This window comes from Gambusia affinis, linkage group LG08 (genome assembly GCF_019740435.1).
Source record: "Gambusia affinis linkage group LG08, SWU_Gaff_1.0, whole genome shotgun sequence".
NCBI classification, from domain to species: Eukaryota; Metazoa; Chordata; class Actinopteri; order Cyprinodontiformes; family Poeciliidae; genus Gambusia; species Gambusia affinis.
The window spans coordinates 7,837,683-7,864,987 of NC_057875.1; the positions used below are offsets into that span (position 1 = coordinate 7,837,683).

General features: G+C 39.6%; 1 protein-coding gene across 2 annotated transcripts; it reads right to left on the minus strand.

Annotated features, from left to right (window-relative positions):
* Positions 1-27,305, minus strand: smad6b (SMAD family member 6b). 2 transcript variants are annotated; one of them, XM_044124463.1, is made up of 4 exons: positions 25,829-27,303; positions 20,271-20,327; positions 17,745-17,822; positions 1-976 (listed from the first exon to the last, which is right to left on the minus strand). In XM_044124463.1, exons 1-4 carry the CDS (start codon positions 26,628-26,630, stop codon positions 435-437), a joined length of 1,479 nt encoding a protein of 492 aa, XP_043980398.1. In that variant the 5' UTR covers positions 26,631-27,303; the 3' UTR covers positions 1-434. The 2 variants fall into 2 exon arrangements, with proteins under 2 accessions (XP_043980398.1, XP_043980397.1); XM_044124462.1 differs by having other exon boundaries at positions 222-976; positions 17,757-17,822; positions 25,829-27,305.

Genomic DNA, 27,305 nt, shown 5'->3' on the forward strand with positions numbered 1-27,305 from the left:
TCAATATGCGAATACTTTATTATCAATGTGTGAATGGTGTTAGCTTTTTGTCTGGATATTAATAGTATATGAAAACTATACACCAAATCCAGGCTCATCCTAATTTTGCTGTATAAATTCTCAAGTTATATATATATATATATATATATATATATATATATATATATATATATATATATATATATATATATATATATATATATATATATATATATATATACATATATATATATGTATATATATGTATATATAACTTGCCAAAGTGCATTTTCTGTTTTTCCTCTTGTCCATATACACATTGCACATACATAAATAATGACATTGTAAAAATGACTTTGTATTTACATGTATAATATATATTTCATATAATATATAAAACTTTATATTAAATTTAGGTAGATGATATTTGGGATAGTTTGTAGGGTCCGTTTGTGTTATCTATGGTTGTTGAGAAGAATCTCCAGCCAGCAAGGGCAGGAAGTGATGAACTGTCTTGAGTAACAGGGGCCCCAGCCTTTAGCAAAGCTGATGCGCACACTGTTGGGGTCATAGGGTCCATCCAGGAAGTCTGAGTCTTGGGAGTGCCTCAGGAGGCACGAGCGCTCATAGTCAAACACTTTGATGGAGTATCCTGGCATCACTTTTCGCACAACCAGAGTCCTGCTGTTGGGCATGTCTAGCGTAGGCGAGTTGACAAATATGGGATGCTCGCTTCGATTGTATGCCCAAACGCCATCGGGCTCTTTGCTGAGGAGGATACCGTAGCCAATTTTACCCCGCGTGCGTAGAACGGTGCTGCTGCGGTGATCCAGGTTGAGTTGGCCCAGGCAAAAGCCTGTTCCCTGAGGTAGGTCATAGAAGATACTGACGGACTGCTCGTATACTGTGTAGAGGCGGCCCACGCGCGTGCGGTGCTCCCAGTATGCCACGTTACACCAGTGGCTTTGCTTCGGGGCATCTGGCGACATGCTGGCATCTGGAAGCGACAGAGAAACAGTCATTAAACAAAACATAAACAAAAGTAAACAGAGCTATTAGAAAGGAATGGTTGAGATCTAAGAGGTTAACTATCTCTTTTTTATTGTTCACAGCAGATGGACACACTATTAAAACAACTGAAGGAGGCACCCTATTGAAATATAACCCTGGCATAAATATCATATCACACTCACACGCTACTATACATACCCTCAGGGTGTAGTGAGGTCAGTTCAGTTAAGAATATGCACTTCCTCACTCAGTCTCAAGAGGGCACTGTAATAATTAATCACTGACCACCTAGCAGAGCTGCTCAATGCTCTCTGCTCATGCAATTTTAAAGCAGATCATATTTACTTGAATGAAACAGGGGTTTAGCACAGTCCAGCTACGTTAAAACTTTTTGAAAAGTTTATTTAAAGGCAACGCTTACTTCATAGTGTGTTTCATTGTTCCAGTGGAACAAAGCTGGCATCTCGCTCCTAAACATCTCAGCCCAGTAAATCAGCTTCTTAATTCAGTTTCATGGCTGCAGTCAGTGAATTCTTTTCAGTGACAGCCCTCAGCACTCCACAGTGAGTTACTGCTCCCAAGGTAGACTTCGATCTTTACCATAGACACACACACACGCTGATGACTGCTCCCAGAGACCGTTTCAGTCCACTCTGCTCGTTGCTGCTCAACATTTATATAGCTCATAAAATCTGTGGTATGAGCGGAGGGAGAGAGGCTAGTGGACAAGGAAGAAATAGGAATGAAACTCAGAGAGAATTCCATGATCTCACATCCGTTCCTTCTCCCTCCTCTGCTAAAAAGTAAAGGAACCCCATTTCTCCTCTTCACTTGTCTTCCTCACATTCCACAGGAGTGTGTGTGTGAGTGGGGTGGGAGGGTGATGGGAGTAGGCAAGGCAGGGGGTCCCCCTCCCCCTTAACCGGGCTCTTTCCCCTACTGCGGCCCAGGGACGGCATTCAGCTCCCTGACAACTTAGCACAAGCCTGTGACCCGCTGACCCCCCAGCCTTCATGCTATCAGCTCCCATTAACTCACACACAGAGTGATGCCATTATTTTGCTTCAGAGAGTCTATTGGCACAGAGGATTTAAAGCCTGGGCCTGTGGCCCCATTCCTTTCAGCCCTTCTGCTCTCAGGGCTTAATGACCGCCCACCCCATTAACAAACGCCTTTAAGGTGGAGCATTGTGGATCCACACAGCACCAGAATGCCTCGCTCACCTCCTACCCAACTAAAGCTTTCTGCTGAGTGACCCACACTAGTAAAGTTTATTCAAAGATTAGCAAAAACGTTGACCAGACTTGCAGAGACAAAAACGCCTGCTGGTTTGAGGCGCTCTATTGTGAAGCGGTTTGGGGGGAGGAAGAGAGTGACGGAGTGAGCGTGGACGTGCAGCGGGTGGAGCGGAGTGGTAGGGGGAAGCTGTAGACAGGCTCTCTGTGTGTTTGCGCACACACTGATGGCTGAAATGACCCCTCTCTTCAGGGGCCCCAACATGCATGTGCCATTAGTGAATTCCACACTCCAGCTCCTCCACTCTTGAGCTCGGCTTTAACTGCAGCCTGGCCCGGCCACACAAAGAACTCAACCCCGACTCATTCATGGCCCTCTATTGTCTCAAATCAAACACGCATCAAGGTAGCACAGATAAAGTGAAAGCTGTAAATGGCTAATGTCTCAGAGAGTTTTGACAATTGTATTTAGTTTTCAGAATTAGTAAGAAAGCAAGAGAGGAGCAGAAAGCAGAACGAGAGGGGGAAATGTATTTTATGTTAGCACTCCATCAGCCAACGCTTTTCTTCTTTAAAATGGTTTTACATCAGTCATGCAACAATGTATCTTTGATATATGTAAGTTTTTTTATTTTTTATTTTGTGGATCTTAATAATCAAAACTTAATGTTTTCACTCATTCCCGAATGCAAGGACTTTTTATTTCATCATATTGAATCTAACATATCGCTTTTACAAACAGACATCTTCCCCTGCACTTTTAAATTTCAATGTTTGGACACTGCACATTTTCAGCTATTTTTCACAAACAGATTTCAGTGGGTATGAAGCCCTGATTAGTAGCGGTGGACCATAAAGTGACTCAGACACAGATCCAAGCGAAGCCGGGAGCAAAACTCAAAGTTCAGACACGAGGCGGCGAAGTCAGGGCGTGTCCTCCTCCCTCTCCCTGACCACAACATGGACACCCAACTCTCTCAGACTCCACGTCTTGCTTTTTAAGAGGGTCTGCTCTGGGCGGAGCGATGACGGCTGGGAGCAATTACTGGCGCTCTGCATCCATTTAACCCTGCCACCTTTTAACAGCTCAGTTTACCCATTAGAATTGTAGCGCATGTTATTATTGTTATTTTATTCTCAAAAGCCTCTCCTCTTAGTGTCAGTCTCAGGGTTGTTGGGCTCCACTGTGGCGTGGATGTTTCATTTCCTACCTTGTACAGCCTGAGGTAACAATCTGAACAATTGGAGTTGGAGTTTATGAAGACTAACGCCTTATAGGTCTATATTGACAAAATAGATGGAAAAAAAGTGTTTAGTCCATAAAATTTTCTTTAATTAGTAAAAACATTATGGTTTAAGCAGGTAGCAGTGTTGTACCTATATGTTTGGAGCATTATCTGTTTCAAGAAGCTGAAAGACCCTGAGAAAATTTGAAGAACATTTGTTGAAGCTCACTTAAAAGAATTGCTAAAATGTCTAAAGCAAATTATAAATGCGTTTTGAAGCTTTCATAACCATTTCACAGCATTATATAGGGCTGTTTGAACAAAACAAAATAATGTGAGGACAGTTGTGGTGGTAAATATTGTAATGATATCAAAATATCTAATTGGCATTCAAAATGTGCCACGGTTAAAATGCATCAAACAACACTTTTTGATATCATTTCTACATACTCTGACATTGCAAAGAAGTTACACAGTATATGTAATTGGGTAAGTCATTTACTAGCCTGCTTGTCAAACCTGTCAAATGGAAATAAATGGAGCTTCTTCAACTGGAAATACCACGTAAAAAAAACATCCCGGCTGCTTTGCACTCAATGGTGAGTTTGGATAATTACTGCTAAGTACACAAAAATGAGTGCCTGAGAGTTTCAATGGCAATCCTTGATGATCATCCAGTAATGCTTTTAAAGAAAGCATGAAAAGCAAGAGGAGATGTGTGAGTACAGAGGGAGAATCAGAGAAGAGCTGCCCTAGGGTAAACATGGATTGGGAGCCTTGGAGTGAGATGAATGGGAGGCCGAGTGTCAGGGACAGGCAGACAAACAACAGCTTCCCCTCCGTGCTAACATTTTCCCATCAGGGTCTGGGGCCACCCCCCAACCCTCTGTTAGATTTTATCTCTCCGTAAAAAGAGTGGGTATAAGAAAAGCACTGATTCCTCAGAAACTTTTAATAGGAGTGAAACGGGGGAAAAACATAAAATGAATGCAAGGCTCTTTACATTGAGGGGAGGAGTGCATCAGTGTCTGATGTTGTGCCAGGGATTAGATCCTCCTTGAGCTAAAAGACTCTTCCAAATCAAATCAAATCAAATCAAATTTTATTTGTATAGCACATTTCAGCAGCAAGGAATTTCAAAGTGCTTTACATCAAATCAAACACCAAAACACAATGCAACACAGAATCAACAATCAAAACAGAACATTAAGTCAGATTCCGTCAATAAATTTGCAATTGATTACGTTTCAAATACAACTCTAAACAAGTGGGTTTTTAGTTGAGATTTAAAGGAAGTCAGTGTTTCAGCTGTTTTGCAGTTTTCTGGAAGTTTATTCCAGATTTGTGGTGCATAGATGCGAATGCTGCTTCTCCTCATTTGGTTCTGGTTCTGGGGATGCAGAGCAGACCAGAACCAGAAGACCTGAGAGGTCTAGAAGGTCGATACAACAGCAGTAGATCTTTAATGTATTGTGGTGCTAAACCATTCAGTGATTTATAAACTAGCAACAGTATTTTAAAGTCTATTCTTTGAGCTACAGGTAGCCAGTGGAGGGACTTTAAAACTGGTGTTATGTGTTCTATCTTCCTGGTTTTAGTGAGAACGCGAGCAGCAGCGTTCTGGATCAGCTGCAGCTATTTGATTGATTTGTTGGACAGACCTGTGAAGATGCTGTTGCAATAATCAATGCGACTGAAGATGAACGCATGGATGAGTTTCTCTAGATCTGGCTGAGACATTAGTCCTTTAATCCTGGAAATGTTCTTCAGGTGATAGAAGGCCGACTTTGTAACTGTCTTTATGTGGCTCTGAATGTTCAGGTCAGAGTCCATCACTACTCCCAGGTTTCGGGCCTGATCACTGGTTTTTAGATGTAATAACTGAAGATGTGCACTGACTCTAGATCGTTCCTCTTTAGGTCCAAAAATAATAACTTCAGTTTTGTTCCAGCAACCTGATTAGAGGCTCAGAGAGGAGGTCAGGAAACCAACAGCTGTGACTGTAAGCAGTCATAGTTTCACCTGAACAACAATTGGCTGGTCAAAAAACTGCAGAAATAAAATCCTTTTCCAATCAGTGAAAGCACCACACCTTCTTGCTAACCAGCTGTCCTACAAACAACACTCTTTACAGCTGTAACAGTCGTTAAGAGACAAAGATCCAAAAGTCCTTTTCATAAAAAACTGGAAGGGGAAGCAGACTACAATTAAGGTGATCTGCTTACTTGTGCTCTCAAATTCAACTGGATTTGGATATGTTGACTGCCTTTTGAAATTTCAGAGACAACGATCTTCATTCTCAGTCAATCAGTCAATAAATCAACCCATGTATTCACTCAAGTTAACAAGTTTTATCATTAATTCACAAACACATTCTCTTACAACACTTGCTATACTCAAGTGAAAAGGATGTATAACTAATATCTTAACAATGATGGCTGCTTACAGCATAGAGGCGATTGTCAGTAATGTTCTTTTACCACATAGTCTAGTTTTAAAAGAGCAATGAGATCAGCAGGTCAAGCTTTACCAAGCCTACAGATAAGAAATCAGTCTCAACATTCTGATCTTTCTATTTTGACAAAATAAGCATGCCTGTGTGTAATTTTTTTACCCTCAATCTATAAACAACAATGTGAAATAAAAGCAAGTGACTCCAAGCCTCTTGCCGCAGTGTATGGTATGGCTTTAATTTTGTGGATGATGGCGAGTACAGGCTTTACTGAGCAGGCCACATTTAGGCTGGCGTCTAGGCTATCACTGCCATCAAAATCGGCTTTATCAGACAGTCATGCTAACTAGAGCTGCTGTTACATGTCTATGGATTTTTCTCCCTGAGGTCAGGTCTTTCTCTGCCGAGAGAGAAAGGAGAGCAAAAGATACAGCAACAGAGATACATGCCGGGAGAAAACAATGTGGGAACCCAAGAAACAGAATCCAGTCACCAAACCTTCCTGGTCACAATGGGAATGCTTTACATTGTCATCCACTTCCTCTGTTTCTGTTTTGAGGATGACCCCATGAGAGAGGAAAAGTGCTGTGCCCCAGATAGCAGATAACTAACAGAATCCATAAATTAAATCAATAAACAACAGAGGGTGTAAAAAGCACAGGAAGCCAAGGAAGGTAATATAGCGGAGTCGCTGAGGTTGAGAGGGAACTCTCCTGTATATACAAGTGAAGTTATCCCAGAGAGGCTTGGGAGACGTTTCCAGGGCATGTAAAAGTTCTGTGAAAACTGCAGGGGGTTGTTTGTGAATATGTCAAATCTACAGGCAGCCTTACAAGTCGTGGAGTCTGACAGAGCATCAAAAGCAAAACAGTCAGGGAACAGCCTGCTGGGTGGCTGCGCTCTTTCACCTCCTCGTGCAACCTTTCTTTCTGCGTGTGTTTTTGTGTGTAGGGGTGAACGTGTTTGTTTGCTGGTGTGTGAAGGAGGTTTGAGCCAAGTGGGCTGGAGGATTTGCATAGGGGAGACCCAGCACATTCCTGAACCTCTCCCTTGCTGCACCTCTTCATGTCCTACTCGGGTTAAGGTCTCGTGGGCACCAAGGAGGGTTTGTTTCTCATTTTTTACAACTTTTTGTAATCAAGTTTTAAATGTGTCAGTCTCATACTGAGTCATCAATACAACAACAGACTGAAACTCAAAGACAAAGCATTCTTTCCTCTGATAAGGTGAGATGTTTAAAACAACTGGTGATGAGCAAATTACTTTAATTTAATTTGCTGATAGCTTGCAGCTGATAGGTTGTCTTTGACACAAAAGTGTAATGAGCACTCTAACTTTATAGAAAATGTTAACTTGATCAACTTAATAAATTTTTCTGTCATAAAAAATATGTGCCAATCATTATCTCCACAAACAACAAAGATAAATAAACGAAGCTTACATTGCAATAAGACACTAAAAATGTTGTGAGCCCTACAAAAAATAACAGTTTTTATTATGGTCAATACAGCAACATGGCTGACTGCCCAGGGAGCCATTTAATCAGGGAGTGTCAGAAGCACTTAAAACAAACAAGCTACTTGATGGCATAGTCTTCAAGCTCAGTGTTGTTACAGTGCAAGCACTGAGGGAAAATATGGCTCGACAAAGCCTGGTGACACTGGAGTTTGTGTCAGTCACAGATTCTTATGCTGCATTAAATTAAATGACTACAGAACTACAGTTTAAAAAATTGTATTACATTTACATCATCTCTAATCTAAAATATAAAATATTGTGCCACAGTTTTATTCTGTTTGTGAATGAACATAAAGAACTTCTTTTGTTTGCCATTATAACTATTATAACTATCTTAGTTTGAGATAAGCATGAATATTGATCTAAATAGAAGCTGAATAGTTATTCCTGAACTAATGTATTGTACACTGATTAAAGGTTTTTTAAAAAACGAGTCTTGACTTGAGAAACTTTTTTCTCTATTGCTAAAAAAACAACTTAGGGTCTTGTACAGGGTAACAACAATTGGCAGTGGCTGCAGACAGTCAGAAGCAGTTATAATATTCAATAACCTACTGTAAAAATATTACAATCAGCCTTAGGTAAGTTGCATATGTCATGGGACATAGAAATGACAACTCTTTAATTTTCTGAATTAAAAAAAAAAGAATTATTAATACTTTTTAGTTTACAGTGACTGAGGATTTTTGCACAGGGAGATGTTTGCCAAGACTTTGGCTAACATAATCAAGCTTCCTCCTTCCTTGAATATGACTTGTTGCTAATTTGCCTTCTTTTCTTCGTGGTTCCAGCTCACCATGTGTAAAAACTTTCTTCTGCTGCTTTGATACGCCATTGACAAACATTGTTTTTATTATTAAGTGGGTTTTATAGAAGAATGCTACATTACCATCAGATCTCTTCAATGCAGTAATTTGTTGAGCCTCAGCTAAGTGTTCTCTTAATATAAGGTGTGAATTGGGTTTAGGGTCCAGATCCAAATCAGGATTTTGACCAATGTTGTTATATAAGCCTGAGAGGTTTGGATCTAAATGGACCATAACATTGAAATTTATAATATTAGTCTGACTAATTTAAGGAGAAAGGTACGTGTTTTGTTACCACTGAACTGGGAAGTGAAGGTGGCTATGATGGACAGAGCTACTGTTCAAACAATGGCTTTCTATTGATTGGCCCAGTGGATCAAGTCTGTGAGAAGAATGTGTTCTGTCAGGATAATGTGGCACCAGAGTTTCTGTTTCAATCACAACACTTGCTCGACTGAAACCCACACTACTTCACCACGGGCATCCAAACATTAGCTCCCCAAACAAAGACAACTGTTTCCCCCAAGTCAGAGCGCTCACAACAAGAGAGACATTCATTAAAAATGCAGGAGCGAACATTTCCAATTATTCATAAAGTCCTTCCCTGTCAACATCTGAAAAAAAATACAGAACTTACAGGGAATGGCAGGATTTCATTAAGTAAATTATGTGTTGGCAGTCGCAGACAAGAGTGGGGGAGAGCTTTCACGAGAACTCTAATCTAAGCCGTACCCTGAAACGCGACAATCTGACTGCATAAAGTCAGGCCAGCAAGACTTTAGAAATGTACACAAATAAAAGATAAGCAAAGCACACATGGAAGACGTAGATATAGTTTTCCCAGAGGAACCCAATCATTGTGAGCTAAAGAATATGCATGCTTTCATTCTGTAATGACAACCGCTTGTGAAAACATAATTCCAGAACACAGATTGTTTTGCCATCTTGATCGTTTAAAAAGTATTTCTAGCAAGTTTGAAGGGAACTGTATCTCACACCAAAAGACCAGATTATGTCTGACACATTTTTCCAAATTTCAGGACAAGAGACTGAACTGAAGACAGTTCCTATTAGAAACAAGCTAGTATAAGAGTATGATAGAACAATAACCTGAAGAAAACACAATATTTCTCTGTATCACAGTATTTGTAACAAAATTAACATTTTGCTATTACTATTATTTAAAACAGAAAAGAAACTGTAGTAAAATAAACTCATATTGCCTACTAATCTAAAGCTATTATCTTTTAGTAGGTGGTATTTAGTTATATCTGCTAACATTCACAGCATAAATGTCATCTTTAATATTACTATTATCATTTTTTATTATTTAGGTTAAATTTCTGAACAGTATCCCAAGAGCTCATATTTGGTCATTGTCAACCCTAACTTTGGGAACCCCAGTTTCAGAAAAATAAGCATTTTATCTGGAACCACATTAACAGGGTTTTAACCATACTGTATGACATAAAATTGTTCCGGTTTATTGTGGCTATAATTTTATAATTTAAAAACCGTTAAAAAAAATAATAAAAAAATTACACCTAATTTTGAAGTTAACATCTACAAAACTTTGCCATGCTTTCACAATGCTGGGTTCCTTCAGTCACCCACTATCACTATCCTCCAGCTGCAAGAGCCTTGGCAAGAGATGTAGAATGACACTGGATTCAACAGTTAATCCACACACAGCATTCAGCAGGCTCAAAGAATGCCCTGGCTATGCTTCGTTTTAAAAATACTGACAGCCATAGACTTAGGCACAACAGTCAATGCTCCTCTGGGGAGGAAGGGAAAAAATCTTGAATCTATTTTTGCCTGCAATCAAGCCACAGGTCTAAATCATAGCCAACCAAGGCCAGTGTCTGGATTTATAATTGTGGGTGAAATGGTCAGAAAATAAAAACTGCATCCACTACTGGAACCACCTTCACATAGCAAGGCTAACACATTGGCACAGTCCTGCTCAAATGGAGTATTGTTCCCTTGCTCGCTTTGAGGGGAGGCACACGAAAATGCTAAACTAACAGTTGGACATTCCATACATATTTAATGGCACTGCACGCTCTTTATTTGTTGCTGTAACCCTGTGCCCTGAGCTGAATGAATGGCCCTTTTGGTGGAGGCAGGCGGGTGCTGCTCTGTGGTGTGAGGGGAGTGAAGATGGCAGCAGGAGCCCTCTCAGAGCACAACATTAGCTGACTTTCTTTATTTGCTGTGGAAGAATGGTAGCACACCTTATGTTGTCTATTCACACTTTTTGCTTCGAATAGTCTGTTCTAAAATCTCTACACAATCCTAACTGAGCTCAGAAAATTTGCAATTTTCAGTCATATGTGATGATTTCTCTATCGGTTAGCCTGTGAGATGTTAAGCTAAACACACACTAGCGCTGGCACCACAAATCTCCACAAGCAGAAACAGATAAACGCTGTTTCTTTACAGCCCAGAAATATACTTCTGTTGACATGCAAGTGGAGTCAAAGCTCGCTCTGAGGACTGGTTTAGATTAGCCCAGCTTTCACTCTGCATGGAGAGGTCACGTTACCTCACCACATTGAGAACCTGTGTTGGCAGTTCTGACTGCGAGTCACCTCTCAAAACAAATTAGTGTTAAAAAACTATAAACAGAGTGACAACTAAACTCGCTTCCCCCAGGTCTGAGTCAGATAAAGATGATGATAAAAATGTTTATTTTAAAGTTACATTTCTACAGAATGACAGGCCACACATGAAGAAAAACACAATCAATAGGTATGAAATTCCTCTTTATCGTCCTACACCCCTGTCAGAGACTTATGTCTTATAAGTTACCTTTAATAACTTATTGAAGTCTGCAAAACTGAACATTTTTTCAAACATTATTTTAATGATCCATGACAACAATAGTTGAAAAAGCATATTATGCTAGAACAGTGGGTCAGAGCAACTCTATGGAGGATCCTCACTGTTCCAGCAAAAGCCAGAAACAAACAGGCCAGATATCTGACACAATACAGTAAAACAATGCTGAGAAAGGGAAAATGAAAAATGGCCTTATCACTTTTATCAATGGCTCTTTTTTCTGTGTGTGCACGTTACGTAAGGGGAAACGGAAGCTAGCCTCGCAGGACAGGAACGGATACTTGAGACGAGGACTGTGGGTACAAGCCCTGCACCGCCACAGAGCGAACACAGCTCAAGACCCTTCAGGATGTATAGTTATAACCCTCCACCCACAGTTTAAAACAGACGCCGCAAACTGGACATGACAAACGGGTGAGGAGAACCCCTTGATGTCCCCTGAGATACTGGCCTTCTCTTTAACATTCCTCACTCTCCCCCCACTGTCAAAGAGGCAATTCACCGCCTTACACTGCTACAAAACCCAGGCAGCTTTTTAAAACAGGATGTTTGTCTGAGGCCTCCTTCCCCTCAAATAAACAATCCGCAAAACCTGATTTCAAGAGGCCGAGTGGAAGCACTCGAGTCACATTATTTCCACATCCCGTATCCTGCAGCATTCTGACTCCTGAGGGAGTGTGGGCGGCCAGGCGCTGGGAAGGCTCGGGCTGCGGTAGAAACCTGAGGCCATGTGCCAGGTTTGAGGGGGAAGACGGGTTCGTGCTATATCACTCAGGGGTCCGTAGTCCAAGGAAGGGGTTCAGAAAGGAGATTTTTCAGACTCATTCTATTATAAATCAAATAACACAGACACACCTCAGCAGCTTTCACAGTCTGATCTGCAAGAATGGGCCAAGTCTAAACTGCATTAATCAAGAGAAGCATCACAAGGCTTGACTGGACTGCCTAATTATTCGCCATATTTCCACCCATCTCTGACACAGACAGAGGGAATGATTTGATGGGGAGTGATAGTCTCTTCCTGACACAGACAAGCAAGTGTGATTAGTATTGATTGCATAGCTTAATTTGTTTAGCTCTGGCGTGAAAATGTATGAATGTGGATTCGTATGAAGACACAGAGGAAGATAAATAGACTTGCAGATTTATAAACAAAAGGACTGCAAATGCCTATTCAGTCTCACTGTGTGACGCACACTACAAATTTTAAGTGCAATTTGCTCCATAACTCAGCTGAGGTCTGTCTAATCTAGCCAACAACTGAAATGCTCTGCATGGAGGAATTAGTCAATACCTGAGTGGACTTGACAGAGGGGCTTCTGCAGAAAGAATGCTCAGAGAGTCAGTGACACTTTTGCAACTAGAATAATGTTGATATACGATTCTTGTGATAGGTTCTCTTCCATCTGCTTATGCTCTTGCCTAAGGTAATTCCGACAGTTTATTATCCTCATCGAGAAACTTTAAATCTTTCAGCTTCTCCGCTATAACTTCCAGTAGATCAAAGGACAGGGAAGGCAGAAGGTAGACTATGTTCTTTGGTGAATGTACATTGCAAAGTTGATGGAATAGGCTTGCTGACAACACAGCGTCAATACTTGATCAATGTCTACAGACAATGCTGTGCAAAAAGTCTTTAGTCATTCCTAATTTTTTTGTTATTTTGTGGTGAGTAGTATTCAGGGGAGCGTTTCAACCACCAGCTGGACTCTGATCGGGCAGGCGGGATTAAATCCAAATGATAAACGTGTTGTTGTAGTCGTAACACCAGACAGACAGGACAGGGATAAAGTAGTGATCAGGTTGGATTATAAAACATTTTAAACATCTGGCAAAGAACTGAAAAATACATCATCCAATAATACAAAGAATACAACAAAAATTCACAATGTAGGAGCATATGTAGACAGGACTACTATGCACTCCAAATAACCTCAAATATTCAGCTAGAACTACAACAGTGTGAATAACATCAAAGCATAGCCATGTTAGAATGACCCAGTCAAAGTCGAGACAAAAATAAAGGATCAGTGAAAGCTGACGTTCAAAAATGTTATTCATCCTATCTAAGCAAGTATGAGCTATTTGGCAAAGATGGATGGCCTCAAATTTCAGTTTCTATGTGCATCTGGTATATACATGCACCAAAAATCTTGAATCTGCGAGCAGGAGAGAAGTTTTGTGAAGCATATACCCTTTTGTGAATACAAATGCACTATACACTTTTCAAATTTCTAAAACATATATTTCCTTTCATATATATATGAAAGGAAAAAGACTCATAGCTTATACATATATATATATATATATATATATATAAACTTTTTCCTTTCACTTCACATCAATTTTTTGTCGATGTACTGGATGAAATGCTAATAAAATAAACTGAAGGTTAGGAATGCGATTTGATGCAAAAGGCAGAGAAGTTTGAAGTATATCAACACCTTTGCAAGAGACAGAAACATTGTACCTAGCCTTCCTATTTTCACTGGAACAGCTGGTGAGGAGTAGTGACAAACCTAATGAGCTCCCGATGTCAGAGACAATGCGACAGGACAAAACGTCAGTGTGTGTGTAAACCTCCCCTCGGACAGTCATACAGGAAGCAATGAGACGTGCTTCAAAAGGCTTAATTTTGATGCCAACAAAACGAAGCCCCAGCTTTGTGCAGGCAGAGCAGGAGAGCAGGACCAGGAAAACCACATTCTCTCATACACTGGGGTGTATTATAGCCAGGGTACAGAGCTGAGAACATGATCCACTAATCAGACGGCCTGATGGTGCTAATATAGTAATACATCCATTTTTGAGAACTGGAAATAGTCAAAATGCCTATAAATCGTGGCGGAAGAAATATTATAAAAAGGCTGTTACATGCTCACAGAGAACCATGGAATTAATAACTATGGCATTTCACAACATGGCAGTGAGTTGAGAGAATTGCTATTCAAATTCCACTGAATATACTCTGAAAAGTGGTAGAGTAAGCTTATCTAGAACACCAAACCAGAACCGATCTGTTTCTTTGCCATTGTGTGATGCAGAAGAATGCTCATTCTGTAGACATTTCTGTAGCCCTGGGCTGCAAACTGAAGTTAATTATCTGACAACACTTCACCTTACTAATGCCCCAAGACTGAGGTTTCAAGAGATTTACTTGTTTCTGCATGACAGTTGGAGTGTGGATCCCAAACACTCCACATGCTGTAGTTAGCTTTGATGTTCAATACAGAATACCGTAAAAAAAAAAAAAAAGAGCAACAAAGAAACAGTGCCTTCACTAAGTCATTCATAACACTTAATCCCTTTTAACGTTTCGTCACATAACAACCACAACTCATCCAGTTTTGTTGGGATGGCCTACCTAAAAAATCTAATATATGCAGGAAAACTAATATTACATATAACCCCGAACAATTCATGCCCACAATGAAATGTGAAATATGAATCATGCTATTTTGGTATTCTCCTCAAAGTCCAGACCTAAATTCTCTTCAAAATCTATAGAAAGACTTGAAAACTAATTCATCCACAAACTGTGGCTTAAAGGTGACTGAAATTGAACTAGTTTTTAAGGATCAATGGGCAAACATTCCAGTCTAGAGATGTGCAAAGCTGGGTGAGTTGTACAGCAAAGTAACTACAGCTGTAATTGCAGGAACATTTGGAATTGACTATGAAGCCTAAAAACAAATGAACACACTCTTAAGGTTTTAACTTGAAAAATAAAAGCCTTTAATTTGTGTAAAAATTTAATTCATTAAAGGGATATAGTTTGGCAAAATGGAAAAGATTTAAGGATTATTAATATTTTTGCAAGAAAAATGGTCTGTGCCTTATGTGGACACATTTTGATCCCATGACTTTGAGTAAATGCAGTAGATGCCGTTTTGAAAAACGGCTTTACATCTAATTCAAATGCTAATATTATAAACAAAAGAACATCACGTGCAACATCAAAGTGGCAATTCACTTTCTTCAGCCCATAGAGGTGAGTATACCGATGCAGTGTGATCTAAACTGGCCTGTGCAAACAGCAATATAGCTGGAAGAAACCAAAGCCCTGCATGTCTTGATCCTCCCTCACCAGAGCCTCTGAGGAATTGTGGTGCGCGCTCTGACAAGCCCCTCATTTGTTGACTCAGGGAGTGTCGCCGGGCCATGCTGAGGTGGTGACAGCCTGTGCGTGCTGCGAAGGAGGAGGGTGTTCTGCTGACTTAATACATCTCTGCAAGGTAACCATGTCAACGTCTCAGAGTCCGGGCCCCTGAACCGCGGCAGAGCCTTTAACAGAAAACACTGGTCCTCGCTGGCTCCAGACCCGGGGCTCTTACTGAGTGTTCGTTTGATCCTGTGGATGTTGGATGTGACCCTTTCATGAATGGGCGAATGAAAGGCATGCTTACTGTACCAGGAGAAGGGAGTGTTTCATTTCAAATCAGGAGGACAGGAGGATTTCCAACCCTCTCCTTTGGTGTGGTCACATTCACAGAGGGAACTCCATTTCCAACCCCCTCCTCTCAGCCCACTCAGTCAGGTTACACAGAGCTATGCATGGAAGTGGGTCTGCCCACATGCATATGGAAAACTAAGTGTGTGTGTCTGTTTCAGCGCAATCTTGGATCTTATTACGGTTTGATCCCACTCAAATATTTCTGTAAGAAAAACAGAAGAAGGAAGGCCAGCACTGGAGCCAGCGCACACGCCCCTTTGAACTCCTCCACTGCTAACAATGAAACCTTTCTCTTTAAATGGCCCTTAATGTGATAAAGTACAACTCAAAAATTAAACTTCTCCAACGCACATAAAAACTTCAGGAAACTTGAACTTTAATAGTAATCTTTTATTTTGCAGGTAAGAAGGAAGACTAAAACCCAAAGCTCAACCTCTGTGATCAAAGTGTTCCTCAAACATTAATTTATTACTGAGCTAAAACTCTGATTTACAAATAAATTAGGATTGAATTTGCAATTTAACCAGAAAATGAAGCATAAGCAGCACACTGACCACCAACAACACAGTCTGTCAAACAACACAACTGCCAGTACCTACTAGGTAGTATAATAAAAATATAATAAAAACGATCAAATGATAAGAACCTACATTCACTTTTATATACTCTGTCTTACCATTAAACACTTCAAATACAAATTTGAAACCATACAGTGCATTTAACATGGCAAAAATACTTTTACTTTTTTACTCTTTTTTTTGCCATGTTACGACCATAAGCTTCAATTTATCCTACTCAGACTGGTGTGTGATAGACCAAGTTTAATTGTGAAGGAGAAGGAGAGTGATGCATAAAAAGTGTGGTGTGTAACTGCACGCATTGACCTTTACTCTGGTACCTCTTAATATAATCCAGTGCAACCAGATGCCCTTACAATTCGCCAGTTCTCTGATTAAGAATCTACCTTTAATCATAGTATAATCTAAGAGGTTAGTTAGAGACAATTAGAGGGCAAACAGCATCACAAAATCCTAGAAACACAGTCAACAAGTGAGGAGTGAAGTTGTTAGTTTAATGTTCAAAAACAATATTCCATCCTTTAAGCATATCTTTTTAATTAGTAACATAAAAAATAAAAAGAGTATGGCAAACCTACAAAACCATGTCAACAGGCCAAGCAAGGAGAACATTCCTTAGAGGAGCATTCTGAAGAAGCTGCAGAAATTCACAGTTCAGATGGGAGAATCTCTCGATGTTGTACACTATAAATGTGAGATTTCTGAAACAGAGGCTAGTGAGAAGCTATTGTAGAAAGAAAAACATCAGAAGTCACATTTTCAGCTTGCCATGAGTCATGCAGGCGACACAGTTAAATTTGAAAGGATGAAGCTGCTCTGGTCAGAAAAGACAAAAACAAAAAACGCATCCTAAGAACAACATCCCCATTTTGTAACATGGCAGTGACAGTAGCATGCAGTGGGAATGCTTGTCCTCAGCAAGGGACAGAAACTAATGTTAAAGTTGATGTGGAGATGAATAGTGCTAAATATACTTCTATTCAGAAGGGAAAACCTGTTAGAGACGGCAAAAAAGTGGAATGAAAGGTAAAGATTTACGTATCAGAAGGTAAATAACTGTAAGCATACTGCTAGGACTATAACATAGTGGTTTATATCACACCATTATTCATGTGTTGAAATGGCCCAGGCAAATTCCAGACCTAAAACTGATTGAGAACTCATGGCAAGACTTGAAAATGGATGTTTATAGAAGTTTTCCATCCATTCTGACGCTAGAACTATTAAGTAAAGAACACTAGGAAAGACTTCCATCTGTATATGTTTAAAGCTTCTAAAAACATACCCTGAAGTACTTGCAGCTTTTATTGCAGTGATGTTCTACAAAGTATGGGATCAGGGAGATGGATACAGTTGCATAAAACACTTTTGAATTTGTAGAAAAGTTTGAAAGCCGTGTATTAATTTTTCCTTTCCCTTGATTATTATCACATAAAATTGGAATAAATAAATGTCCTCTCTCCAATGTTCAAAGTTCTCAAAAGATGTCGTCGTTTGACAGGCTACTTCAGTATTCATAGTTTCAGTATTGGCTGTTCTATGTTGACAGCCTCCATGTAATCATTAATGACGACCTTAAGGACAAAACATTTTTTGGGAGTCCCAGTTTGGAGATCAATGAAAGTTGTAAAAACAGACCCACCTGAAAACTCGCCTGGGGTGATGTTTGGTGAGCTGGCTGCCTCGCTTTCAGTGTACGACAAAGTGGAGTCTGAGAGATCTGCAAGATAGAAACAAGAAAGTGTACTGAGGTAGCAGCTCGTCAGTACTCTGTAAAAATCATTTCAACATGTGCAAATTTCACAGCATGTGGTGTTTGTCCAAAAGCTCCACATGATTTCATCATACCGTCAACAACTTAGTATATTCATTGGCCAGGATTTAGTGTTAATATTCTCTCAAATTCTGCTTGTGACTTGAACTGGAATGAGATTTGCAGCTCTCCTAAGTGATCAGGCTCCACATTTCCATCAAACAATATGTAAAGTTGCAAACAAAATGATTAATAAGACAGGGCAATAAATGAAAGTCACTCACATTAAATCTATCCCTACATATCTGGATGACTTGATTTTTTTGTAGCTTTTTCTCAAAGATTAATAAAAAAAAAAACCTAGGATAACAAGATAAGTCAAGAATTAGATAAACTATATTTGACCTACTAAACAGTCCCATCAAAGGCTCTCACTGTGATTTGAGTCCAGGACTGAGGTTTTCTCCAATAAGATGTAACCGGACAGAATCCTGATTTTAATTAATTTTGTAATATTCCTGGAATCGTTATCTTTACGGAAAGTAAACATAACTTTACGGATGTAAAGATATATCTGTGTCTTTGTCACATCTTTTTTTTATGATGGCTGTATATGTTTATCAGATCATGCAGCAACAAAGAACACCACAACAGGGTCCCCAAGTTAGGCTGTTTGTGTTCTTTGGTGTATGGTTATTGGTTATTCCCTCTTACAAGGGACATGCTGTTGAAACAGTGGTCTAAAAAGTACCAATTTAGGTGCAATGTTCCATAAAAATCCTGGTACTATTTCAGTATTTAATTTTTTCAAACCCACACTGAGTTTGATCTAGTGATCTGGTTTCCCTGATTCCTTTTTCTTCCTTTCAATCACACAAAAAAGTCTAATTTGTGTACCTGCCATTGTCATTTTATTCTCCCTGAAACAAGTTTTTATTCCCTTCAAAATCCATGCAGATCCACTCCTAGTCAAAAAATTTACATCAACTGATGCTGTTAGCAAGAGCAGTGTAATGACTCTAACAATATGAACACACCACAACCTTTTTCTTTATGGCGATGGCTGTCTTGATGCAAACACTAACTAGTTGCTCTTTATGCTATTATGAGCTCATGATGAGAAGGTGATTGTTTAAGCATAGCACTCTGTGCCCATGTTTAAGACTCTTACTTTGAAGAATTGGAAAAAAAAGACTTCTTGTTAAGCTGACTAATAGCACTCAGCCAAATTAGTTTTGAAGAAGCCTTCACTAACTTTTAAACGGTTAGTGTAACAGAATTTTGCATACTTGAGCAAAAATACATTTTGGCAGAGTGACAGGTCAGATAAGAGAGTGTACAACTGCTACTGGAATATTATGATTGTTAGGTAACAATCTGCTTTGCAGCTTACCCACTAAACTAAATGACTGTGTAATGGGCTTGTTCACCTTCACCTCTATTTCTAGTCGCAGTTGTTGTCTGACGAGTAGTGTAAGCTAACTTTTTAAAAGCCAATTTTAAAATGATATTGCTTTAACTAATATAATTAAATCAATACATAATATCCAATATGTAAAAATACTAAATGCTAGCGTTCTCACTAAAACCAGGAAGATAGAGCACATAACACCAGTCTTAAAGTCCCTCCACTGGTTACCTGTATCTCAAAGAATAGATTTTAAAATACTGGTGCTAGTTTATAAATCACTGAATGGTTTAGCACCACAATACATTAAAGATTTGCCGTTATTGTATCAACCTTCCAGACCTCTCAGGTCTTCTGGTTTTGGTCTGCTCTGCACCCCCAGAACCAGAACCAAACGAGGAGAAGCGGCATTTAGCATCTATGCACCAAAAATCTGGAACAAACTTCCAGAAAACTGTAAAACAGCTGAAACACTGACTTCCTTTAAATCTCAACTAAAAACCCACTTGTTTAGAGTTGTATTTGAAACGTAATCAATTGCAAATTTATTGACGGAATCTGGCTTGATGTTGTGTTTTTATTGTTGATTCTATGTTGCATTGTGTTTTTGTGTTTTATTTGATGTCAAGCACTTTGAAATGCCTTGCTGCTGAAATGTGCTATACAAATAAAATTTGATTTGATAATTTGAAATGAATGCCGAGCAATCTTAACATTTTTAATTTATGATTTTGCACAGACGCATGGACATACATACCTTGTCCTTTACCCTTTCTTTTATTTCCTGCAAGTTTTATATATTTATAATTAATGTCTGTATGGCGTGAGTGCTTGAACAAAAGCTAAATTCCTTGTTTGTGCACACAGCGTCGCCCAATAAAGCTGAGCCTGTTTGTACATGATCTGACTATATTACGAGAAAAATCAAATATAACTACTTCAAGTATTACAGAAAGCTCTGAAAAATTCAATGGCTAAAATGTTCATTCGAGTATTTTGTTTCTTACCCAGTGGCTTGTGCTCTTCATTCGGGGAAAGCCTCGAATATGGTGGAGGAGGTGACTCTGCAACACAAAACCATGATGTTAATAATCTAAGAGTGATCTTTTTGTTATATATACTTTTAGAGTAAGATAGAACTTTTTCTGGGAACAAAATAGACCATGTACTATAACATTGTTTCTGGAAAAATAAAAGCTTTGATGAAAATGGTAAATAAAATATCTAGAATTAGCTATATGTAAGTAATTACCAAATAGTATTAAATTAGTTCTGTTTAGCTTTCAAAGGAGCAAAGAAAAAAAAGGCCACAGTTGCAGAATTGAATTCAAGCCACAACAAGGGCTTTAATACAAGACAACATATCAAATTCAGCGCAGGCTACATCTGCACATTATGAAAACCAATCTTTTATTTCACAAGCTAGTTAAAATGCTAATAAACTCAACAGAAAACTTTTGTTGCTGTTGTTTAATCATGTATTATTTAATTGATACAGACCACTGTCTGGCCATAACCTGAAGTTAGAAGTTTATTAAACATGACCAAAACTCTGCTTTTTAATGCCACTCCGCCCAAAGAGCCCGCTTGTATCTAATAAAAAGCAAAGAAATGGAGAGAAGCTTGCACAAGAGGCAGAGCACAAAGGAAAGAAAACTTTGTGAGCATGCTGTGACCTCGCCTACAGGGAAAATGGGAAGGAGGAAAGCATAATAGCAGCGGGTCCTTTAAGAGTGGCGGCAGTAATTGCCAGGATCTGAACTCAGTCACTCAGATACACAGCTAGTCAGTCTGGCGCCAGCAGTATGCAAACTGTATATTATCACCACTCCTTCACCTAAATAGCATGAGGGGACCTCCTCAGGACAAAAAGGACTTTTAAAGTGCAACTTGAAACTGATCTCATTCCAAAAGTATAATGCCTGGCGAATTAAAAGGGAAAAACTTTCTGTCCACTTGGAGTTAAATAATATCTCTACCTACAGGTTATCTAAACACTTTAAGAACTAGTGTGTTCCAGGACTGCAATTCAAACTATTTTAGACATGTTTCAGAGTTTCACTTATGATTAAACTATTACTCAATCAAAAATTACTCCTCTAACTAAACGACATTTGGTACCACTCTATTTCTATCTTCCCCCTTTTTACAAACAATGTCAAAAGAAGCGATTAGAGTCTGGATTCAAAGCAGCTCTTCTTGAATAGCGTGAAAGAAATACCAGTTCTATTGGGCCATGCATGAGCGCATGTGAGCTATGTCTACTAAGAGCTTTAGTCCCAATATGGGGTACGTGCCTCTCTCACTCTGCTTCCAATTCATCTTGGATGTTTTACTGGGAAGGAAGCTCACATGGCATGATTTCGAATCTACACTTCCAGAAGAGTAAAATGTTCCCCAAAAATAATGTTTTAATTATAGTTTATCAGCCGACATTTAAGTTACCATACCTTGATTACAATAAACAGTATATGCAAGCAAACAAAAGCTACATCAGTTTTTCAACTTTGCTTCAATACAGATTGTGATATTGTTGGCTTTGTGACATTAAAAGTGCTTGTCATAACCAGCTGGCTCTAATAAACGTAGATGTTATGGAAAATCCGCCCCATGTGCCAGCGAGGAGACAGAAATACTGACACTCACATCTCTACACACGATACCAGGCCTTGTCATCAGGTCACTGGGGTTGAGTGGCCCAGCGTTTAAGGTTTTCCAAATCACACTCTTGCTCCTGCCAAAACTTAATCTGTTTAATATAGGTCAGAGAGGATCTGCCGTGGAGAGCTCACAACACACACACACACACACACACACCCGCACACACACACTAACTGAAAGTGACCTGTTGGGCAGCAGGTCCAAATTTGTGGGTGAGGCTAAACACCAACACACATGAGGCAGGCTTTCAGAAATTTATCTTAAAACAGATACACTGAAGCCTCTGACATATTCAGGCTTATATACATGGACATTTTTACTGGTATTAAGATACACTGTCTAAAATGTTCTATCATTCCATTCCTATAGTTTAAAGTCATGATAATGAGCAACCAGGGAATGTGTTTTAACCAACTGTATGAATCACGCAATAATGCAATGCTGCTCCTCCTACACCTGTTGCTGTGCACTGTTGGTCAGCAGGCTTAAAGAAGTGCCTATTCATATGAAGGTAGTCCTGTTTAAAAGTTCAGTTGGCAATCTATAAATGGTTTATATGTTACTCAGCTAATTACAGGCTCTGAAAAAAAAGTACTATCATCTTGTTATACTTGTGTTATTCTGCCAAGAGAAATATAGCAATATGGGATACTATTTTGCACATTTTTTATTTTTGCATCAACCGCAAATTAATAATAAATACATCTAACAGTTGACATTAATATAAATATAAAACTGACTTCCCTGATTTGCAGTTTTCTCCTAGGTTTGCCCGGAAGAGTACAACTCTGATATTTTTTCAAAAGAATACAACATGAAACAGGAAAAAATGTGCTCTTTGTAATTTGATAGAGTTAGAAGCTTAAGTGCAATAGGAAATAAAGGATTACAGGTTACACATTAAAGAACATATCTTTATACTTACACAGATTTTACACAGCTTAAAGAAATGCATCAAAGTACTTGCTGTTTCTTGATGTGTTTACAAGATGAAAATGATAGGAGACCTTAGTTTTGCTGTGTGTTTCAGAGAAAAGAAACATTCTGACTTTTCAGCATGCAATCACTATTTAGAGCTAATTAAGGGGAAACTATCCATTTCCACTCACTGGATGTTTTTTGTATTTTAATTTTGTGCATCTCCATTGATATTTGTTGCTTTTCATAATATAAAGCAATTAAATCCTGTCTAAACACTGTTGCAGTGAGTTACTGTCAATTTTTAAGTTATTCATCAAAAGTATTTTAATGACAGCACAAAAGTAAAATGATCAAAATATTCAATAAAATCCATAGATGCATTGTTCTCTGGTATGGAGAATAATCACATATTGGCATCTAAGTCTCTAATAGGTCAGAGATACTAAATTTTTCTTTAGCACAGCCAAATTGTCTCAAATGAGAGTTATAAACTGCAACTTCTTGTTAAAAGACAGTTTTAAATTGCTCATGTGGCAAGGGTGGATAATTTTGGTAATTAAAATCCATTTAATCAAAAACAAGAATCTCTGCATTTTTCTCTGAGTATCAAAGTAGGCCAAACAAATGGCTGATAGAAAAATTTGATAAAGCTGAGAAGATACTGAAGGCAATAAATTGACTAATCTCCTCACAGTTATGTTGTGACATTTCAATTTCCCTTATGCCTTTTTTCCATTGAATAATATTACATGGGTTGGTGTGATTCAGTATGCTGTTTTGTCTGTTTCCGATATAAAAGTGGCCCATACAACCAACCAATACCACCCCACTCCTGGGCCCTCAACAGTGGTAGGACCACAGGACAATGGTTACGCCGGAGCTACTGGCATCACACAACACAGTTCATTGATTGTGGGATGGACTGTGTTGTGTGTAAACATCACTGCCTGCAACAAGCAAGCATAGCAGTACGTTGCGTTTCCGATGCACTGATATGATGCAACATTAGACGCTTGGGTTTAACTCTACCTGCTCGCTGAGAGTTAACTGGTGGCGGTAATTCTCTCATGAATACATTGTACCATAAAATAGCGTACCATACTGTGCTGACACATGCTTTGCTGGTCAGTGTTCACCTCAGAGCTAGTTCAGAGTTCAATGAGGTCTCAAGCAGAATTTGATTTGGGAGATCACTTCCTGTAATTGCCTAACATCAAACATTTTCCACCACTGTCAGCATTTTGAAAACATGGTGAAGTTGGGAAGAAGGGTCCAGGTTTAAGAGAAACCATAAAAAACACCCAGCAGTTGTTCTGCTAGTGCATAACACTGAGTTAGAAATTCTGATAGTGTTATTTAAGCACTGCTGAACTTAGTTGTGTAATGATAAATTCAACTAAAAAAGGCAAGACAAAGTACAATATTGCTGCCATAAGAACAGGACAAGACTTTAACAAAGTTTTCCAGAGACTAAGAATCAAAGATTTTATTAAGTACTCAGGGTTTTAAGTTATAAAACATATCTGGATTCCATAAGAAAACTGACAGAGCTCTTTGATTAGAGGTACTAGACTCAGTTGTAGCATTTTTACAGAGTTTCAAGTTTTGACTGTATATCTGCCACTGTTTGCTTTTTTTTCCAGGTGCCCAAAATTCTAGCTTATTAACAATTTGAAGGTAATGAAAGCTTCCTTAATCCCAGACAGAAAAGTCATTTTTAGATGACTTTGTCAACTCAGCTGGCAAAGTTAAGGATCTTTCTTAGCTCAAATTAAAAGTCAATAACATAAATTGAGGGTGTCTAGCATAATACACTTGCCCTTATATCCAGGGCTCAATGTAATAACTTAAACAGATAAACTCATACTGAGAAACTAACTGGACAGTGTGGGACAGGACAGAATACAATGTAACATTTTTAGGAGATCTTGTGGCATGGGATCTCATTAGAGCCCTACTGATCAACAAATGTCCCATTTTGAGGGGTGCTGGTCATTACAGACCTTTGTCATTTTGTACCTTGCAGCACTGGTCATTTTGTACTCAGTCTAGTACAAAATATTTATGTCAACAGCACGATGTTTCACACTGACCATGCATCAATTCAGACCCTCCAAGCAGATGCTGGATGCCTAATTTGACAACAGTTGTCACAAAATGTGTTTTTGTAACTCCAGTAAATGGCATCTCCAAGTCACTGATAATTAATTTGATTCAATTAAGGGTCATAGCGTAATAATTTATAAAATTGTATAGTTCTGATTCCCAAATGGAAGATCAGAAACAAAGTAAACATAAGTAAATAATAGCGTTTGTACTTTTGAATAGTGCTTCAAATATAAATCTGGATTGGACTAGACAGGAAGGGGTGAAATTTTAACATAAGAAGCAAAGTTCTCTAGAATGTCATGTGATTAGTACAAAACAATATCAACTACCAGTTCATACAAAAAAGTCAAGTGACTAAAAGTGACTAAAACTGTAGCGGTATTAAGAATGAATGTTCACAAGCTGTTTGTCACATTTTCTAAGAATCTATAGAAATGAAAAAAGATTAGAGCCAAAAAAAATGGTGATAGAATGTAATGTTGTTTCTAGAGATTAATGTACAACTCAATTAAATAATCCCATAGCTGGGAATTTAGTGAGAATCAGTCCTCTAGTTCAGTAAAAAAAATAAACTAATTTGCAATGATGCACATGGACATGAAATTGTAAGTGTTTAGGTACAAAGGTACAAAATGGTATGTTTAGCTGTGATATAGGTTTATGACCTGACAAAGAGCTAACTGACCCGTAGCTCATTTTAGAGTGTACTATGTGAGAATATTTGTTTCTTTAGAGATTCGCTTGTTTAGGTTATGCATTGGCTCGGTTCTGGTTCACCTGGGTGTTAGTTTGTGTTTACTGAGAAGAGGTAACAACGACCAGTGAAAGAAAAGAGCAGCTTCAGACAAGCAGGTTGGAGGAAAGGTGTCCTTACCTGGCCCACAGAGCCGGCTGTAGTGATAGGGGTTGCAGCATAGGCTTGGACTGTCCTGGGCCCCAAAGCTCTTGCACTCACAGAGCGGTTTGAGCTGGGCCGTGTGCTGCAGGTCAGCCCACCGGTACACTTTGCACACAAGCAGCTGCGGGGATGCCACATGTCCACCCAGGATTAACTCTGTCCTCGAAATCATAACACAGTCGCTGGGCACCCCTCCCCTGGACTCCACCGCCTCCAGCAAGGTATCAAGCGCCTTTTCCTTTAGTCGTTTCAGCAAGGAGTACGTTGCCGTCTTCAGCTCCTGCTCCAACACAGTGCGTGGCATCGCCTCCTGTGCCTCGGGAGAGCTGCCCCCGTCTCCCGGTCCGAGGCTCCTCAGCATGAAGTGGCACGACCCCGGATCCCTGGTGCCCTGAGCCGCCTCGGTGTGGTCCCGCTCTTTAAACAAGCAGCATGTCACCGTCCTGCACTCGCTGTCCTGCACGGAGCGGGGGCTCCCTTGCTCCGGGACGCACACCGCGCCTGCATCTTGGTCCGACGTGACCCCCAAGCCGCCGAAACCTCCGCCGTCTCCGCCGCCGCTCTCCACGGCGCACACGCTCCCTATGTCCCCGAAAAACGACCCGCTGAGGGTCATCGGTCTGAACTCCGTTTTGGGAATTTTCTCTGGGTTGTTGCCAAAAAGATCGTCCCTACAGCCCTCACTATTTCTGCCATTTCCATACTCCCCTTCTTTATCTGGGATCAAACGGCTTCTCCAGAGTCGCCGCACAAGACCTGAGCGTTTCGTCCTGAACATACGACAACTTGAATATTTAGAAGGGGAGGCTTTATTCTTGAACGGATATACTACTTCTGTTTTTGCAAAACATCAATGACACTGAAATGCCGTGCAGTCGCATGCACAGCCAACTGGAGAGCATAAGTGGCAAAACCGCAACATTAGACTGACGGCTATTTTGTTGCATCTAGAGTAAGAAAACCATGCAACAAATGCACTGCTGCATTCCGTTTAAAATGCATGCATTCAGCGGATTTCACAGTAAATAACCCAAAAACTGCGGCAAATCGCTGAGGAATGGACTGTTTATGTGTTTGATAGGAACGAATAAATCATCATAGCACGATCAGCAACATAATCCAAGCTTGTACCCTTCAACCAGAGACGGTATAAAGTCACAGCCCGAAACACTTTTAACAGCCTCGGATCGACTTTCTACACCGGTACAGAGTGAGGTAGCCCACTTCGGTGCGATTAAAATCCCAGGAACCATGCACCAGAAGTCCACAATCCTTGAGATGTTTTTCGTTAAATCCCAACAAAACAAAAATAATAATAATTAGAAAGAAAACATCCACGAGAGTTCAAACTATACGCGAAGAGGCTCGATCCGCGGTTGAACAGCTCTCCTGCGTCTCTGCTCAGATCTAAACCAAACTGCAGCCTGGATCCTTTTCTTTCTCCGTTTCTCGC

Bases quoted from the DNA above. Each gene is read 5' to 3' on its own strand.
- smad6b (XM_044124463.1), bottom strand. From the start codon at position 26,630: ATGTTCAGGACGAAACGCTCAGGTCTTGTGCGGCGACTCTGGAGAAGC. The intron at 20,328-25,828 runs GTAAGGACACCT...TTTGTGTTGCAG, and splicing joins CAGCCGGCTCTGTGGGCCAG to AGTCACCTCCTCCACCATAT. The intron at 17,823-20,270 runs GTAAGAAACAAA...TCTATCTTGCAG, and splicing joins TGAAGAGCACAAGCCACTGG to ATCTCTCAGACTCCACTTTG.